The 19,111-nt window shown below is 47.2% G+C and overlaps 1 protein-coding gene across 2 annotated transcripts in view; it reads right to left on the minus strand.

The window, feature by feature from the left end:
- LOC139267485 (dynein axonemal heavy chain 8-like) overlaps positions 1–19,111 on the minus strand; it is a 2,569,686-nt gene that overhangs the window by 1,190,804 nt on the left and 1,359,771 nt on the right. For both annotated transcript variants that reach the window (XM_070885867.1, XM_070885866.1), the window contains 2 exons: positions 18,032–18,158; positions 2,293–2,528 (listed from right to left, as the gene is read on the minus strand). In XM_070885867.1, coding sequence (XP_070741968.1) covers positions 2,293–2,528; positions 18,032–18,158 — 363 coding nt within the window. The remainder of the gene's footprint in view (positions 1–2,292; positions 2,529–18,031; positions 18,159–19,111) is intronic.

Genomic DNA, 19,111 nt, shown 5'->3' on the forward strand with positions numbered 1-19,111 from the left:
GTGCTCTAGCCAACACTCTTCCCTCAACCAATTCAATTAACAACTTTACATCTAATTTGCTGTTTGTTGGACCTGGCTGTGTGGAATTGGCAGCTGTATTTCTGCATAACAACAATGCTTGCATTTCAAGAATTATTATTTGGTTAGGAAGTCCTGCGAGATAGGAACAGGAATAATTGACTATTCAGCTCCATGATCCTGTTGCACCATTCAATTAGATTATGGCTGATCTTTACCTCAACGTAATTTACCCACCCTTCTGCACATCCTTATCTTTTGATATCCTTTAAAATATCAATTGTCCCAGCATCCACAGTCTTTTGGGTTAGAGTTCCAGATTCCTACCACCCTTTTTGTGAAAAAGGGCTTCCTGAATAGCCAAGCTTAAATTTTTGACTTATTCCCTCTGGATACCCCCACCAGAGGAAATAGATTCTCTGGCTGGAATTTTGTTCAGGGAGGCGTGTTGGAAGCGGGATCAGGTCGAGATTCACATTTTTAACCATTTAGCTGCCGCCATGCTCCAAACCCACCAGCTTTTTTGTGGGACAATTGCGGCCTATCGAATCCTTTTATAATTTGAAAGAATTTGTTTAGATCACCCCTCAACTTTCTAAACTCAAGACAATATAAACCAAGATTATGCAACCTGTCCTCATAATTTAACTCTTTAAGTCCCAGCTTCAATCTGGTGAATTTGCACTATACCCACTCCAAGGCAAATAGAGCTTTCCTGAGGTTCGGTTTACCAAAACTGAATGCAGGACTCTAAATGGGGTCTGACAAACAAAGGCTCTGTACAACTGAAGCATCACTTTCTCACTCTTGCTATACCTGGCCCCACAAAAATAAGTGCCCATAAGGTGTCCGGCAACTTTTACGGTACGTCTAAATGCCTCCTAGTAGGTCGTTAAATGGCTTTGTACTTCTATCTGAGTGATAGACCCCAATTTGCATATATTGATTAGGCTTCTGCCTGGGTCAGGCAATGTCACAACCACCTGGCTTTAAAATAGCCACAGGGTGGTATCAGTGCGTGAGCCCACAGGGAACATAACTTCCTTTTTGCCCGATTTCTGCCCGGTGAAGGGAGTTAAAATGCCCTCTTAAGTGTTTGTTGAAAAGCTTCATTTCAAGCCAAGGTATATAGTGAAGGACACCATTAAGCTAGTATAGAAACATAGAAACATAGAAAATAGGTGCAGGAGAAGGCCATTCGGCCCTTCAAGCCTGCACCGCCATTCAATGAGCTCATGGCTGAACATGCAACTTCAGTACCCCATTCCTGCTTTCTCGCCATATCCCTTGAGCCCCTAGTAGTAAGGACTACATCAACTCCTTTTTGAATATATTTAGTGAATTGGTCTCAACAACTTTCTGTGGTAGAGAATTCCACAGATTCACCACTCTCTGGGTGAAGAAGTTTCTCCTCATCTCGATCCTAAATGGCTTACCCCTTATCCTTAGACTGTGACCCCTGGTTCTGGACTTCCCCAACATTGCGATCATTCTTCCTGCATCCAACCTGTCTAAACCCGTCAGAATTTCTATGAGATCCCCTCTCATTCTTCTGAACTCCAGTGACTACAAGCCCAGTTGATCCAGTCTTTCTTGATATGTCAGTCCCGCCATCCGAGGAATCAGTCTGGTGAACCTTCGCTGAACTTCCTCAATAGCAAGAATGTCCTTCCTCAATTTAGGAGACCAAAACTGTGCACAATACTCCAGGTGTGGCCTCACCAAGGCCCTGTACAACTGTAGTAACACCTCCCTGCCCCTGTACTCAAATCCCCTCGCTATGAAGGCCAACATGCCATTTGCTTTCTTAACCGCCTGCTGTACCTGCATGCCAACCTTCAATGACTGATGTACCATGACACCCAGGTCTCGTTGCACCTTCCCTTTTCCTAATCTGTCACCATTCAGATAATAGTCTGTCTCTCTGTTTTTACCACCAAAGTGGATAACCTCACATTTATCCACATTATACTTCATCTGCCATGCATTTGCCCACTCACCTAACCTATTCAAGTCACTCTGCAGCCTCATAGCATCTTCCTCGCAGTTCACACTACCACCCAAATTAGTGTCATCTGGAAATTTGGAGAAACTACATTTAATTCCCTCGTCGAAATCATTAATGTACAATGTAAACAGCTGGGGCTTAGAAGAAATTAAGTAAATTAGGGAAATTATTTAGACGAGGTCAAGTTTAGATTTTAAAAGCCTGAAAACTGTAGGAGAATGAAAAGAAACAAATGTGTTGAAGACATGCTCTGAAAGGTCACGTACCTCAATGGGTCCCAAAGTCATATCCATCTGTATCTCATTATGTCGTATTTTTGCTAAAGACTCCATGGCAAATCTAACATCATCCAGATCTTGAATAGGTCGGGTCAAATTCTTCATTTGTTCACTGATAAATGATGTTATCGCTGTCATTTTGCCCTTGTACTGTTCGTTCAAGAACCGACAAAGTACCATTGTCCAAGCTTTGGCTTCCACCATGAGAGACATTTTCATGTGCTCTGGAGGAGGGAGAAATAGATAACTATTAAAGTAAGTTCAATTCTCAGATTGTTTATTTACGATAAGAACACCAAATATTGTGGCCCCAAAATTATACTGACTATGCTCCCAGTTACACTGGAATCACATTTCCAGTGACCTCCAGCACCGACCTGTCAGAGTATGCAGGGTCTGGGAAAGATCACACAAATTAACACAGTTTACAGGCTGATATGTTTGAAGTGGTTAAAATTATGAAAGGATGGATCAACAACAACAATTTGTTTTTTTATATGGCACTTTTAACATCGTAAAACATCAGAAGGCACTTCACAGGGGTGTTATAAGACCAAACAATAAATTTGACACCGAGCCACATAAGAAGACATTAGAATTGCAGAGTCAAAGAGGTAGGTTTTAAGGAGCATCCTAAAGGAGGAAAGAGAGGTAGAAAGGCAGAGATTCTAGGGAGGGAGTTCCAGAGCTTAGGGCCCAGGCAGATGAAGGCACAGCCACCAATAGCTGAGCAGTTATAATCAGGGATGCTCAAGAGGGCAGAATTTGAGGAAAGGAGACATCTCGGAGAGTTGTGAGGCTGAAGGAGATTACAGAGATAGGGAAGGGCGAGACCATGGAGGGATTTGTAAACAAGGATGAGAATTTTGAAATTGAGGTGTTGCTTAACCGGGAACCAATGCAGGTTGGCGAGCACAAGGATGATGGATGAGCGGGAGTTGGAGCGAGTTAGGACATGGGCTTACATAGGGTAGAATGTGGGAGGCCAGCGAGGGGTGTGTTGGAGTAGTCAGTCCTCTAGAAGTAACAAAGGCATGGATGAGGGCTTCAGCAGCAGATGAGCTGAGGCAGGGGTGGAGACAGACAATGTTACGGAGGTGGAAATAGGCAGTTTTACTTATGCCGCGGATATGTGGCCAGAAGCTCATTTCAAATATGACACCGAGGTTGCAAACAGTCTGGTTCAGCCTCAGACAGATGCTAGGGAGAGGAATGGAGTCGGTGGCTAGGGAACGCAGTACATGTGAGAGAACAGAGAGGCAGTCAGTGCCCGCTGGAAGGAGCACTTCGAAGATCTATTCAATTGAGACACTGTCTTCGATGTGAGTGTCCTCGACTCCATCCCGCAGCATGGTACCCGCCACCATCTCAGCATAACCTAAGCACGAGGTAGAAAAGGCCATCCGACAACTGAAGAACAACAAGGCATCAGGCGAAGATGGAATCCCTGCCGAGGCACTAAAACATGGCGGAGAAGCACTATTGGCGCAAATAAATGACCTCATTTCTCTTCTCTGGAAGCCGGAGAGCATGCCAGGAGATCTCTGAGACGCCATAATCGTGACCATCTTCAAGAAAGGTGACAAGTCCGACTGCGGCAACTACAGAGGAGTTTCCCTGCTGTTGGCCACAGGGAAAGTTATCGCAAGAATCCTCCTCAATTGCCTTCTCTCTGTGGCTGAAGAGCTCCTCCCAGATTCGCAATGTGGATTCCGCCCACTAAGAGGCACAATGGACATGATGTTAACCACGCGGCAAATACAAGAGAAATGCAGGGAACAGCACCAACCCTTGTACATGGCCTTTTTTGACCTCACAAAGGCCTTCTACACTGTCAACCGTGAGGGATTATGGAGCGTCCTCCTCAGATTTGGCTGCCCACAAAAGTTTGTCACCATCCTCCGCCTGCTTCACGATGACATACAAGTCATGATCCTAAACAATGGATCCAGAACAGGCCCAATTCACATTCGGACCGGGGTCAAGCAAGGCTGTCTCATCGCACCAACGCTCTTCTTGATCTTCCTTGCTGCAATGCTCCATCTCACCCTCAGCGAGCTCCCTGTTGGATTGGAGCTAAATTACATAACAAATGGGAATCTGTTTAACCTCTGCCGCCTCAAGGGCAGATCTAAGGTCATCCCATCCTCTGTCATTGAACTACAATATGCAGGCAACGCTTACATCTGTGCACACTCGGAGGCCGAACTCCAAGCCATCGTCAACACCTTTACCGAGGCGTACGAGAGCAAGGGAATTACACTAAACATCAGTAAGACAAAGGTCCTCTACCAACCTGCCTCCGCTACACAGCACTGGCCCCCAGTTATCAAAATCCATGACGAGGCCTTTGACAACGTGGACCATTTTCCATACCTCGGGAGCCTACTGTCAACAAAGACAGACATCGACGACAAGGTCCAACACCGCCTTCAGTGTGTTAGTGCAGCCTTCGGTCACCTGAGGAAGAGAGTGTTTGAAGACCAACACCAAGCTCATGGTCTGCAGAGCAGTGGTGACACCCGCCCTCCTCCTATATGCTTCAGAAACATGGACTATCTACAGCAGGCACCTCAAAACCTGGAGAAGTACCACCAACGCTGCTTCCACAAGATCCTGCAAATCCATTGGCAGGATAGGCGCACCAACGTCAGCATTCTCGCTCAGGCCAATATCCCCAGCATCGAAGCATTGACCACACTCGATCAGCTTCTTTGGACGGGCCACATCGTCTGCATGCCTGACACGAGACTCCCAAAACAAGCGCTCTACTTGGAGTTTTGACACAGTAAGCGTGCCCCAGGTGGGTAGAGGAAATGCTTCAAGGACACCTTCAAAGCCTCGTTGAAAAAATGCAACATCCCCACCAACACCTGGGAATCCCTGGCCCAAGACTGCTCAAAGTGGAGGAAAAGCATCCGGGAAGACGTTGAACACCTCGAGTTTCTTTGCCGGGAGCAAGCTGAAGCCAAGAGTAGACTGTGGAAGGAGTGCATGGCAACCCAGGCACCCCACCCACCCGTTCCTTCAACTACCGTCTGCCCCACCTATGACATAGACTGTAGGTCCCGCATTTGGACTCCTCAGTCACCTGGGAACTCATTTTTAGCAAGTCATCGTTGACTCCAAGGGACTGCCTAAGAAGGAGGATCAACACATTAGGGAACAGCTGATAAAAGCAGTTTCCAGTAGTTCAAGAATGAAGATACAAAATTAGAAAGAAAGAAAGTGAGAAAGAGAGAAAGAAAGAGAGAAAGGAAAAAAGGGTGAAAGAGAAAGAAAGAGAGAGTAAACGAGAGAGACAGAAAGAGAGAGAGAGAAAGAGGGAGAGAGAAAGAAAGAACGAGAGGGAGCAAGAGATAGAGCGAGAAAGAGAAAGGAAGGAATGTTAGTCACTGTTGTAATTTAGGAAATGTGGCTGCCAATTTGCACACAGCAAGGTCCTACAAACAGCAAGGTGGTAATGGTAAGATAACGGCCCTGAATTTGCGGTTGGAGGCTTTTCGCGGTGAAATGCCTCCGATCCACAAATAAAATGCCTGCGTACCTGGTGGTCCGGGAAGTACAGAGATTGGTGGTCCTGAGCCTCTCTGGGTACCTGCGGATTGAGGGCCACGAATCCCAGGGGCGCATGCGGGATCACATCGGGCAGCCCGACCACTAAAAGAAGAGAATTCCAATTGATGCATATGAAAATTCCGTAACTACAGAAAGCCCATAAGCATGAATAGGACAACTCGGAATCTATAGAATTTTGGAAGATGACAACCAATGCATCCACTATCTCTATAGCCACTTCTTTTAAAACCCTCGACCATCACATCCAGTATCCAAGTTTGCTGATGATACAAAGCCAATTGGCAAAGTAAGATGTGAAGAGGACACAAAGAGCCACAAAGGGATATAGACCGGGTTAAGTGAGTGGACAATAAGGTGACAGATGGAGTATAATGTGTGGAAATGTAAGGTTATTCACTTTGGTAGGAAGAATAGAAAAACAGAATATTTTTTAAATGGTGAGAAACTATTCACTGTTGGTGCTCAAAGTGAATTAGGGGTCCTCGTACAGGAAACACAGAGGGTTAGGTAGCCTTGTACAGTAAACACAGAGAGTTAGCATGCAGGTACAGCAAGCAATTAGAAAGGCAAATGGCATGTTGTTCTTTATTGCAAGGGGGTTGGAGTATAAGAGTAAGGAAGTCTTACTATGATTGTACAGGACTTTGGTGAGACCTGTACACAGTTTTAGTCTCCTTATCTGAGGAAGGGTCTACTTACCTTAGAGGCTGTGCAACGAAGGTTCACTAAATTGATTTCTGGAATGGGACAGTTGTCCTATGAGGAGAGATTGAGTAAATTGGACCTTTACTGTCTGGAGTTGAGAAGAATAAGAGGTGATCTCATTGAAACATATAAGATTCTGAGTGGGATTGACAGGTCGATGCTGAGAGGTTGTTTCTCTTGGCTGAAGAGTCTAGAACTAAGGCCATAGTCTCAGGAAAAAGGGCTGGATTTTAAGGCTCATATGAGGAGGAATTTCTTCACTCAGAGGGTTGTGAATCTTTGGAATTTTCTATCCCAAAAGGTTGTGATGCTGAGTAGTTGAGTACATTCAAGGCTCAGATAGATAGATTCAATGAGTGCAGATGCGCATGCTAGGAGCAGTACCTGGCATATGTAAAAATGAGGTGCCAACCTGGGGACGCATCAAAACACAGGACGACAAACATGCTAAACAGTAAAAACAGAATGCTATTAGAGCTAAGCGATCCCACCATCAACGGATCAGATTAAAACTCCAGTGGCGATTGATGGTGGACAATTAAACACCTAACAAGAGGAGGAAGCTCCATAAACATCCCCATCATTAATGATAGCGGAGCCCAGCACCTGAGGTTAAAACAATCTTTTGCCAGAAGTGCCGAGTGGATGATCATATCGGCCTCCTTCTGACGTCCCCACCATTGTAAAAGCCAGTCTTCAGCCAATTCGATTTACTCCACGTGACATCAAGAAACGGCTAAGCTCACTGGATACAGCAAAGGCTATTGGCTGTGACAACATCCCGACTGTAGTGTTGAAAACCTGGGCTCCAGAACTAGCCATGCCTCTAGCCAAGCTGTTCCACTTATAACACAATGGACTCAAGTTTCGCCCTGAGTTGCTCCTATTTTTTTGGAGCAACTAGTTTAGAATGGAGCATCTTAGAAATTGAAATTCTCGGCATTTAGTTTGCTCCAGTTTTAGTGAGTTAGAATAGTTTCATTTTTGAACAGATTTTTTTTTCAAAAGGGGGCGTGTCCAGCTACTTACGCCTGTTTTGAAAGTTTAGGCAGCGAAAACTTACTCCAAACTAACTTAGAATGGAGTAAGTGTAGATTTTTGTACGCTCAGAAAAACCTTGCCGACACTTAGAAATCAGGCGTAGGGATCGAGAGATAACAGAATGGGGGGTGGGGGGGCAGACGGGGCTTTACAAACATTAAACACTTCACTTTTACAAATAAAGAGCTATCATCAATAATAAATGATAAATAAATCAATAAATCAACCAATAAATCAATCAAAAAAAATAAAAAAATAAAAAATAAAAAAACGAATGAAATATCACAATAAATAAAAAATTATTTCTATTCACCTACTGCAACACCGGGGAGAAGGGCGGGTGAGAAGAGAGGGGGGGAGAAGAGAGGAGGGGAGAGAAGAGAAGAGGTAGGGGGGAGAGAAGGAGGGGGAGAAGAGAGGGGGTGGAGAAGAGAGGGGGAGAAAAGAGGGGGGAGAAGAGGAGGGAGTGAAGGGGGGAGAGAGAAGAGGGGGAGAGAAGAGAAGAGAGGGGGAGAAGAGAAGAGAGGGGGAGAAGAAAAGAGAGGGCGGGAAGAGGGGTGGAGAAGAGAAGAGAGGGGGAGAAGAGGAGGGGTAGAGGGGGAGAGAAGAGAAGAGAGGGGGAGAAGAGGGGGGAGAAGATGAACGGGGGAGAGAGGAAGCTGAAGGGGGGAGAGGAAGATGAACGGGGGGGGGAGGAAGATGAATGGGGGGGAGAGGATGATGAACGGGGGGGGAGGAAGATGAACGGGGGGGGAGAGGATGATGAACGGGGGGGGGGAGAGGAAGATGAACATGGAGGGGGAGGAGAGGAAGATGAATGGGGGGGGGCGAAGAAGATGATGAATGGGGGGAGTGGGGAGAAGAAGGTGAACGGATCCCGCCGAGGACTTCGGGCGGGGCCCGCCCCCAGCGAGGGGCCGGGCGGCCCTGCCGACAAGGTAAGATGCATCTGGCCACTCGGCCCGGGATAGGGGCAACGTCCCTTCGGCCTGGGATAGGGTCGTTGCCCGGAGACAGGACGCGCTGGGAGGGCCGGGAGCTACTGCGCACGCACGGAGTCTCCACTGCACACGCGTGCAGCTGCCGGCACTGTTTTTGGCGCAGGGCTGGAGCTCCGCCCCAGCAGCTCCTTATGCGCTGCGCCGACCTGGAAATGGGCCAACAGATATCAGAGAATCGCGAGGTAAGTATTCGGCACAATTTTTGTTCTACAAATTATGTAGGCCTCTCCGATGTGCGCTGTTCTAGCGGGAGCCCTAAACACTAGCATCTACCCACCAATATGGAAAACCGCCCAGATATGTCCTGTCCACGAAATGCAGGACAAATTCAATCCGACCAATTAACGCCCCATCAGTCTACTCTGAATGATCAGCAAAGTGACGGAAGTTGTCATTGATAGTACTATCAAGCGAGACTTACTCACCAATAACATGCTCAGTTTGGGTTCCGCCAGGATCACTCAGCTCCAGACCTCATTGCAGACTTGGTCCAAACATGGACAATAATATGTCCTTACTATACAGTGTAAATGAACATGAGGCCCATACTTGAGAGAAGGTCACTCTGTGACCAGTAATCTTTATTAGCCAGCACTGAAGTGCAGAAGGTGAGTGGAGCTTCCCCTTTGGAACCTGAAAGTCCAGGTTAGGAGTGTCTCCCACAAGTTCACCACCTAGTCGTCAATGTTCTCACGGTGTACAACTTAGGTCAGATTATACATGGGTTACAATGACAGTTGAATACATGACATCACCTCCCCCCAAAAGTCTTATGGGATCACAGGTTAAGTCTCTCTGGTGGTTTACGCTCCCTTGTAGAGCGCCTGAGTTGGGGCTCTGGTTGTTGGGCGCTGGCCTGAGTGTCTGCTCTTTGCGGTGCCTCAGGCCTGTCCGGACTGCCAACAGTGACTGGACTCTCCTCTGCTTGGTTCCAGTGTTCGGTCACCTGTGGAGGAGTGAACTTTACATCGTGTTCTTCCTCTGCTTCTTCTATGGGGTTGCTGAACCTCCTTTTTGTTTGATCCACGTGTTTGCGGCAGATTTGTCCATTGGTAAGTTGAACTACCAGAATCCTATTCCCCTCTTTGGCAATCACAGTATCTGCGAGCCATTTAGGCCCTGCAGCGTAGTTGAGGACAAAGCCAGGGTCATTGACATTAATACATCGCGCTCTCACATTCCAGTCATGGTAGTCACATTGTGATTGGCGCCTGCTCGCAACAATTTCTTTCATGGTGGGCTGTATAAGGGATAACCTGGTTTTGAGCGTCCTTTTCATTAGCAGCTTTGCGGGTCGGACCCCTGTGAGCGAGTGTGGTCGGGATCTATTGGCCAACAGGAGGCATGATAAACGGCTTGGTAGGGAACCCCCTTGGATTCTGAGCATCCCCTATTTGATTATCTGCACTGCTTGTTCCACCTGGCCGTTTGAGGCCAACTTGAACGGTGCCGTTCTGACATGGTTGATACCATTTCCTGCCATGAAGTCCTGGAATTCAATGCTTGTAAAGCACGGGCCATTATCGCTGACCAAGACATCCGGTAGACCATGGGCTGCGAACATTGCCCGTAGACTTTCTACTGTGGAAGAGTATGTGCTTGAATTGAGAATGTCACACTCGATCCACTTGGAATAGGTGTCTACTACAACCAAAAACATTTTTCCCATGGATGCGTGACCATGGCTTGGCGGGCCAGGACCAGGATCTAAGGGAGGCTTCCCTGTGTGCATTGCCCAGCTAGGCACACATGTTGCACCTGCGAACACAAAGTTCCAGGTCTGCATCTATCCCTGGCCACCAAACGTGTGACCTGGCAATTGCCTTCATCATGACAATGCCCGGGTGCTCATTGTGGAGTTCTCGGATGAACACCTCTCTGCCCATCTGGGGCATGACTACTCAGTTTCCGCATAGCAGGCAATCGGCCTGAATTGAGAGTTCATCCTTGCGCCTGTGAAATGATTTAAATTCCTCAGGGCATCCCCGTACGTGGCTGCCCAGTCCCCATTCAGGACACATTACTTGACTAAAGACAGTAGCATGTCTTTATTTGTCCAGACTTTGATCTGACGGGCTGTCACGGGTGAGCCTTCGCTTTCGAAAGCTTCAATAGCCATGACCATCTCAGCAGCATGCTCGGTTGCCCCCTCGGTGGTGGCTAGTGGGAGCCTGCTGAGTGCATCGATGCAGTTTTCAATGCCCGGTCTGTGCAGAATAGCATAGTCATAGGCGGCTAACGTGAGTGCCCTACCTCTGTATGCGGGCTGACACATTTGCATTTATGGCCTTTTTGTCGGCCAAAAGGGACGTTAGGGGTTTGTGATCTGTCTCCAGCTCAAATTTCCTGCCAAACAGGTACTGGTGCATTTTTTTGTACTGCATATACACATGCAAGCGCTTCCTTTTCTTACCATCCCGTAGCCCTTTTCTGCCTGGGACAGACTTCTGGAGGTGTAAGCTACCGGCTGTAACTGACCCTTGGCATTAACATGCTGAAACACACACCCGACCCCATAGGACGAAGCATCGCATGTTAAAACAAGTTTCTTACATGGGTCATATAGCGTTAACAGATTGTTGGAGCATAACAAATTGTGTGCTCTATCAAAAGCCCTTTCATGGCTGTTCCCCCAGACCCATTCGCAACCTTTGCTTAGGAGCACGTGTAGCGGCTCTAACAGCATGGTCAATTTGGGAAGAAAGTTACCAAAATAGTTCAGGAGCCCCAGGAACGTACGCAGCTCCGTCATGTTACGGGGTCTGGGTGTTCTCTGGATCGCTTCTGTTTTGGACGCATTAGGTCTGATCTCGTCTGCTGCTACCCTCTTTCCCAGGAATTCTACCTCTGGAGCTAGGAAGACGCACTTCGCCTTTTTCAGTCGCAGACCTACCCGGTCCAGTCTGCTTAGCACCTCCTCCAGGTTGCGGAGGTGTTCTTCAGTATCACAACCCGTGATGAGGATGTCGTCTTGAAAAACCACTGTCCTTGGAATCGACTTGAGGAGGCTTTCCATATTTTGTTGAAAGATCGCGGCAGCTGAGCAAATCCCAAACGGACATCTGTTGTACTCAAACAACCCCTTGTGTGTCGTGATGATGGTCAGCTTCTTCGACTCACTCGCCAGCTCCTGGGTCATGTAAGCTGAGGTCAGGTCCAATTTTGAAAAAAGTTTGCCACCAGATAGCGTCGCAAAGAGGTCCTCCGCTCTCGGCTGCGGGTACTGGTCTTGGAGTGACACCCGATTGATGGTTGCTTTGTAATCATCACATATCCTGACCGACCCATCCGCCTTGAGCACCGGCACAATCGGGCTCACCCATTCACTGAATTTGACTGGCGAGATGATGCCTTCCCTCAGTAGGCGGTCCAATTCGCATTCTATCTTTTCCCTCATCACGTACAGCATTGCTCTGGCCTTGTGGTGTACTGGCCTGGTATCCGGGTTTATGTGAATCACTACCTTGGTCCCCATGAAAGTGCCAATGCCGGGTTGAAATAGTGAGACAAATTTTTCCGGAACTTGTGAGCATGATATTCGCTCCACATTAGAAATTGCATTGACATCGCTCCATTTCCAGTTCATGACAGCAAGCCAACTTCTCCCCAGCAGTGCGGGACCGTCCCCCGGGACAATCCTGAGTGGCAACCTGTTCTCCGAATCTTTGTGGGTCACGACTACCGTGGCACTGCCTAGCACCGGAATGATCTCCTTTGTATATGTCCGTAGCTGTGCATCAATCAGCAATAATTTTGGCCTCCTGGCCTTGGACGCCCACGACTTGTCAACCTGTTTGACACTCATCAGAGACTGGCTGGCCCCCGTGTCTAGATCCATTGATACTGGGATGCCATTGAGGAGCACTTTCATCATTATCGGTGGTGCCCTGGTGTATGAACTGTATATGTGCTCCATATGGACTCGCTGAATTTCAGCTTCCAGTGATTTCCCCCAGTGTCCATTTGGCCTCTTGGGCTTACATCAGGCCCATCCTCCTAGTACATCAACCTGGCTGCAGGCTTCTTGCACATACGCGCCAAGTGACCGCTGACGTTGCAGTTTCTGCAGGTATATTGCTGATACCTGCAAGCTCCAGCTGTGTGTTTGCCTCCACACCTCCAACATGAGCCATTGTTGGAAACAAAAGGTCCATTACCAGTCGATCATCTCTGACTGTCTCTGTAACTTTCCTTAAGCGCACCATTAACAGGTGTTGATGGCCCCATTACTGGCCGCATTGTCCCTTGCAATGGCATGAATCGCCATTCAGCTAGCCATTGTCTCTGTTGAATTCCCCCTTTGGGTTCGACTACATGCTCGGGCATGTCCGATTGCCCCTTTCTGCCTGGAGAACTGTGTGCCGCGTTAACAATGTTGACTCCCTGTCCATTTGCTGCATTTAAACCAAGATTTTTGTCAAACATCATTCTGGTTTCTTCCTCCCCTGAGATAAATGTCTGGGCCATCAAAGCCACTGTTTCCAGGGTCAAGTCTTTGGTCTCAATCAGTTTCCTGAAAACCCCAGCGTGCCCGATGCCCTCAATAAAAAAGTTTCGTAGCATCTCCGCTCTGCATTCATCTGGGAACTTACATAGGCTCGCCAGTCGCCAGAGGTCTGCCACGAAGTCTGGAATGCTTTGCCCTTCTCGCCGCCGGTGCGTGTAAAACCGGTGTCTTGCCATGTGCATGCTGCTCGCCGGTTTAAAGTGTTCCCTGATCAACTTACTGAGCTCTTCAAAAGTCTTGTCCGCCGGCTTCTCTGGCATCAGAGAGTACGTCCTGGATCCACAAACCGTCAGGAAATGAGCCCTGCGTTTGTCGGCCGAATCCTGTCCCAGCCATTCCTTAGTGACGAAACTTTGCTGTAGTCTCTCAATAAAATCGTCCCAATCATCACCAACATAGCACCTCTCGTCTGTGCTGCTAGTGGCCATGCTCGCATGGTTTAAATCCCAGTTTCTCGTCACCAATAATATGTCCTTACTATACAGTAGAAATGCACACGAGCCCACACTTGAGAGAAGGTCACTCTGTGATCAGTAACCTTTATTAGCCAGCACTGAAGTGCAGAAGGTGGGTGGAGCTTTCCCTTTTATACCTGAAAGTCCAGGTTAGGAGTGTCTTCCACAAGTTCACCACCTAGTGGTCAAAGTTCTCATGGTGTACAACTTAGGTCAGTTTATACATGGGTTGCAATGACAGTTGAATACATGACAGACAAAGGAGGTGAATTCCAGAGGTGAGGTGAGAGAGACTGCCCATGACAACAAGGCAGCATTTGACTGAGTGTGGCATCAAGGAGTCTAGTTAAACTGAAGTAAATGGGAATCAAGGGGAAAACTGGCTGGGGTCATATCTAGCACAAAGGAAGATGGTTGTGGTTGTTGGAGGTCAAGAATCTCAGTCCCAGGACATCGCTGCAGGAGTTCCTCAGGCAGTGTCCTCGGTCTAAACATCTTCAGCTGCTTCATCAATGGCGTTGCTAAAGTTCTCCTCAACCGTCTTCTCCCTGTGGCTGAGGAGCTCCTTCCGGAGTCACAGTGCGGATTTCGTCCCCTATGGGGCAAAACAGACATGGTCTTTGCAGCGCGACAGCTTCAGGTAAAATGCAGGGAACAGCACCAGCCCTTATCCATGGCCTTCGTCGACCTTACAAAGGCTTTTGACACTGTCAACCGCGATGGAGCGTCCCCCTCCGTTTCGGATGCCCCCAAAAGTTCGTCACCATCCTCCGCCTGCTCCATGACGACATGCAGGCCGTGATCTTTACCAATGGATCCATTACAGACTCAATCCACTTCTAGACCGGGGTCAAACAGGGCTGTGTCATCGCCCCAATCTTCTTCTCAATCTCCCTCACTGTCATGCTCCACCTCACAGTCAACAAGCTCCCCTCTGGAGTGGAACTAAACTACAGAACCAGTGGGAACCTGTTCAACCTTCATCGACTCCAGGCCAGGTCCAAGACCACCCCAGCATCTGTCATCGAGCTACAGTACTCGGACGACGCCTGCGTCTGCGCACATACAGAGGCTGAACTCCGAGTCATAGTTAACATATTTACTGAGGCGTACGAAAGCATGAGCCTTACGCTAAACATCCGTAAGACAAAGGTCCTCCACCAGCCTGTCCTCGCTACACAGCACTGCCCCCCAGTCATCAAGATCCACGGCGCGGCCCTGGACAACGTGGACCATTTCCCATACCTCGGGTGCCACTTATCAATAAGAGCACATATTGATGATGAGATTCAACACCACCTCCAGTGCACCAGTGCAGCCTTCGGCCGCCTGAGGAAAAGAGTGTTTGACGACCAGGCCCTCAAATCCACCACCAAGCTCATGGTTTACAGGGCTGTAGTAATACCCGCACTCCTGTATGGTTCAGAGACATGGACCATGTACAGTGGACACCTCAAGTTGCTGGAGAAATACCACCAACGATGTCTCCGCAAGATCCTACAAATCCCCTGGGAGAACAGACGTACCAATGTTAGCGTCCTCGACCAGGCCAACATCCCCAGCATTCAAGCACTGACCATACTTAATCAACTCCGCTGGGCAGGACACATCATTCACATGCCAGACACGAGGCTCCCAAAGCAAGCGCTCTACTCGGAACTTCTTCATGGCAAGCGAGCCAAAGGTGGGCAGAGGAAACGTTACAAGGGCACCCTCAAAGCCTTCCTGATAAAGTGCAACATTCCCACCGACACCTGGGAGTCCCTGGCCAAAGACCGCCCTAAGTGGAGGATATGCATCCGGGAGGGCGCTGAGAACGTCGAGTCTCATCATGCCGAAATCAAGCGCAGGCAGCGGAAAGAGCATGCAGCAAACCAGTCCCACCCTCCCTTACGCTCAACGCCTATCTGTCCCACCTGTGACAGGGACTGTGGTTCTCGTATTGGACTAATTTTTATAGTGGAAGCAAGTCTTACTTGTTTCCGAGGGATTGCTTATGATGATGACTATATCCCTTTGTGGATTTTTTGTGTCCTTCTCACAATTTGCTTTCCCACCCATCTTTGTATCATCAGCAAACTTGGCTAAATTACATTCGGTCCCTTCACCCAAATCATTAATATAGATTATAAATATTTGAAGCCCCAGCACTGATTCAAGTGGCACCTCACTAGTTACTGTTTGCCAACTGGAAAATTACCCATTTATCCTGACTCTCTGTTTTCTGTTATTTAGCCAAACCTCTATTCATGCTAATATATTACCCCCCAACCCAGTGAACTTTTATCTTGTGCAGTAACCTTTTATGTGGCATTTTATCGAATGCCTTCTGGAAATCCAAATACACCACATCCACTGGTTCCCTTTTATTCACTCTGCTCATTGCTTCCTAAGAATGAGTAAAAAATGGGGCAATTCTCCTACTGCAGCTTTGGTCCTGATTATCCTGTCATCTTAATTCATGCAGCCGTTTGGGGCAAGTGCATCTTCTACCAGTTACTAATTCTACTGGAATTTAAGTTATGCTTTTAGAATGAGTGTAAATCTGATGCATCTAAAAAAAAACTAGTCCCCCTATGCCAGAATTACATCATTTTTGAACCAAAACAAATCTGGGAATTTCTTTTTTCTGTAGAATTTATATTATGAAAAATACACTCATTCACATCCAGATGACAACAGAAAAATTGTGGGGTGGAAAGGAAAGAAAAGGAAGTGAAAGGAAGATGTCTAAAATCAAAAGACAATAAGACATCCTCTTTACATAAGAACTCAATATATGGGCTCGATTTTCCCCAGTATTTGCTCCGTTTTTTTTGGAGCAGGCTGATTTTTCTGGCCTAGCTTAAAAATCCCCAGTTTCCCCAATCAATTTGCACCAGCGTAACTGACTTAGTTTTTTTTAGGTTCGTATTATTTTGCTCAAAAGGGGGCGTTATCAGCCACCGACGCCAATTTTGCCCATTTAGGCAACTTTGGCCAGATAATAGTTACTCCAGTTCTACTTAGGCCAGCGTATGTGGCCACTTGAGAAAACCCATGTGGACAGTTAAAGAAATCGGCGCAGGTATGGAAATCAGCACAGGTAAATGCGGCAGATGCACAGACAGCAGCAGCAGGAAAGGTAAGAGAGAGGGGGAGAGAGAGGTGGGGGAGGAAGAGAGAAGTGGGGGGAGGGAGAGGGGGTGGGGGGAAGCCTTTGACCAGGAGGGAGGAGACCACTCGGCTTGGGCTAGGGGTGGGACAACGCACTGGCAAGCACTTTGCCCAGGGCTAAGGGTGGGGTAGCAGACCGGGAGGCTGAAGACAGAAGGCTACAACTACAAAAGGCTATAATTACAAAAAGAATGAGATTGAACATCCACCACATAAAAGGAAACCATGGGATTATGCATCAAGCAAAACGTGTAGGGAAAAACATATGCAGCTTAACAAGAGACACCTCAAAAGGTCGAGATTCAAGTTCAAATGAGACATCGCGGTCCAGTTGGAAAAGGAACTCTATAAACTAAACCAACGTGTACTATATAAACCAACCAAGCCTTAGCAATGTTAAATAAATCAATGCGGAGTGCATTTGCAATCAAAAACCACCGATGAGACATTGAAAAATAAGATCTATTCAATCGATATACTACTTCTCAGAGGGAACAGGCTTGCAAAACCATCCTTCGCACAATTTGTAGTTGTAGCCTTCTGTCTTCAGCCTCCCGGTCTGCTCGCCCACCCCTAGCCCTGGGCGAAGGGCTTGCCGTCGCGTTGTCCCACCCCCAGCCCAAGCCGAGTGGTCTCCTCCCTCTTGGGCTAGGGGTGGGAGAACGCACCGGGAGGCCACTCGGCCTGGGCTCGGGGCAGGAGGAAGCGAACTGGTCAGCATCGGGGGGCCAGTGAGTGGCTGCAATTCAACGGAGAGAGAGGGGGAGGGAAGGTACTCACTGCAGCGGACCAGGAAGCAGTGCTACTGCACATGCACGGCCATTTCAGAGACGTCAGAAATGTCACTTTTTTCCACCGCGCATGCGCAGACATCCTGGCACATTTTTCCAGCGCAGACCGCAGGCTCCACCCCCCGAGGCAACTGGCCATGCTGCGCAGCTGCAGAATAGAGGTCAAACATTGGGGAAAGTGGGAAGATTTTTTTCTGGAGCATCTACTGACGCAATGAGGTGGCGCAACTCGGGCAATTACGCTAAAAAACGGGCTCGGTGAAAATTGAGCCCAATAGTGCTGAACTAGAAAATAGAAATTAGGAAACAGCCATAGAATTTTTCATTGTTGTGGGAAACAACTGACTTCGATCTACTCCTGAAAACAAATGAGAAAGAACTGAAAGCCTTTCTCAGAAAGAGGCAGTTATACAGACAATGGTAATTTTGATGTGCACGTTGAATGAATAAAGAAGAATCTTATTTAATGCGTAAACCTGCTTTAGCTCCTACCTGTTTGCAATTCAATAAATTCTACTTTAATGGTGGAGCTGATTTCTTCAATCTCTTGTTGAAAAGCAGCGTAGTACTCTATTTCTGTTCGGAGTTCATACAGACTAGGATTACTATTCATAAATTTCTATGTAGAAATGATGAGAAAGAAATTAGAAATTTAAATTAAGCCCACAAAATATTTTCAGATATTGCATTTAAAATAATGTATAATTCCAGTAAATTAGTTAAACATGATTTTCCCCTTCATGAATCCATGCTGCGTCTGCTTGATTGCACTATTCCTATCCAGATGTCCCGCTATTTATTCCTTAATGATAGTTTCAAGCATTTTCCTCACTACAGATGTTAAACTAACCGGCCTATAGTTACCTGCCTTTTGTCTGCCCCCTTTTTTAAACAGAGGTGTAACATTAGCTGCTTTCCAATCCGCTGGTACCTCCCCAGAGTCCAGAGAATTTTGGTAGGTTATAACGAATTTATCTGCTATAACTTCCGCCATCTCTTTTAATACCCTAGGATGCATTTCATCAGGACCAGGGGACTTGTCTACCTTGAGTCCCATTAGCCTGTCCAGCACTACCCCCCTAGTGATAGTAATTGTCTCAAGGTCCTCCCTTCCCACATTCCCGTGACCAGCAATTTTTGGCATGGTTTTTGTGTCTTCCACTGTGAAGACCGAAGCAAAATAATTGTTTAAGGTCTCAGCCATTTCCACATTTCCCATTATTAAATCCCCCTTCTCATCTTCTAAGGGACCAACATTTACTCTAGTCACTCTTTTCCGTTTTATATATCTGTAAAAGCTTTTACTATCTGTTTTTATGTTTTACGCAAGTTTACCTTCGAAATCTGTCTTTCCTTTCTTTATTGCTTTTTTAGTCATTCTTTGCTGTTGTTTAAAATTTTCCCAATCCTCTAGTTCCCACTAACCTTGGCCACCTTATACGCATTGGTCTTTGATTTGATACTCTCCTTTATTTCCTTGGTTATCCACGGCTGGTTATCACTTCTCTTACCGCCCTTCTTTTTCACTGGAATATATTTTTGTTGCGCACTATGAAAGAGCTCCTTAAAAGT

This window comes from Pristiophorus japonicus, chromosome 7, assembly GCF_044704955.1.
Source record: "Pristiophorus japonicus isolate sPriJap1 chromosome 7, sPriJap1.hap1, whole genome shotgun sequence".
Taxonomy (NCBI): Eukaryota; Metazoa; Chordata; class Chondrichthyes; family Pristiophoridae; genus Pristiophorus; species Pristiophorus japonicus.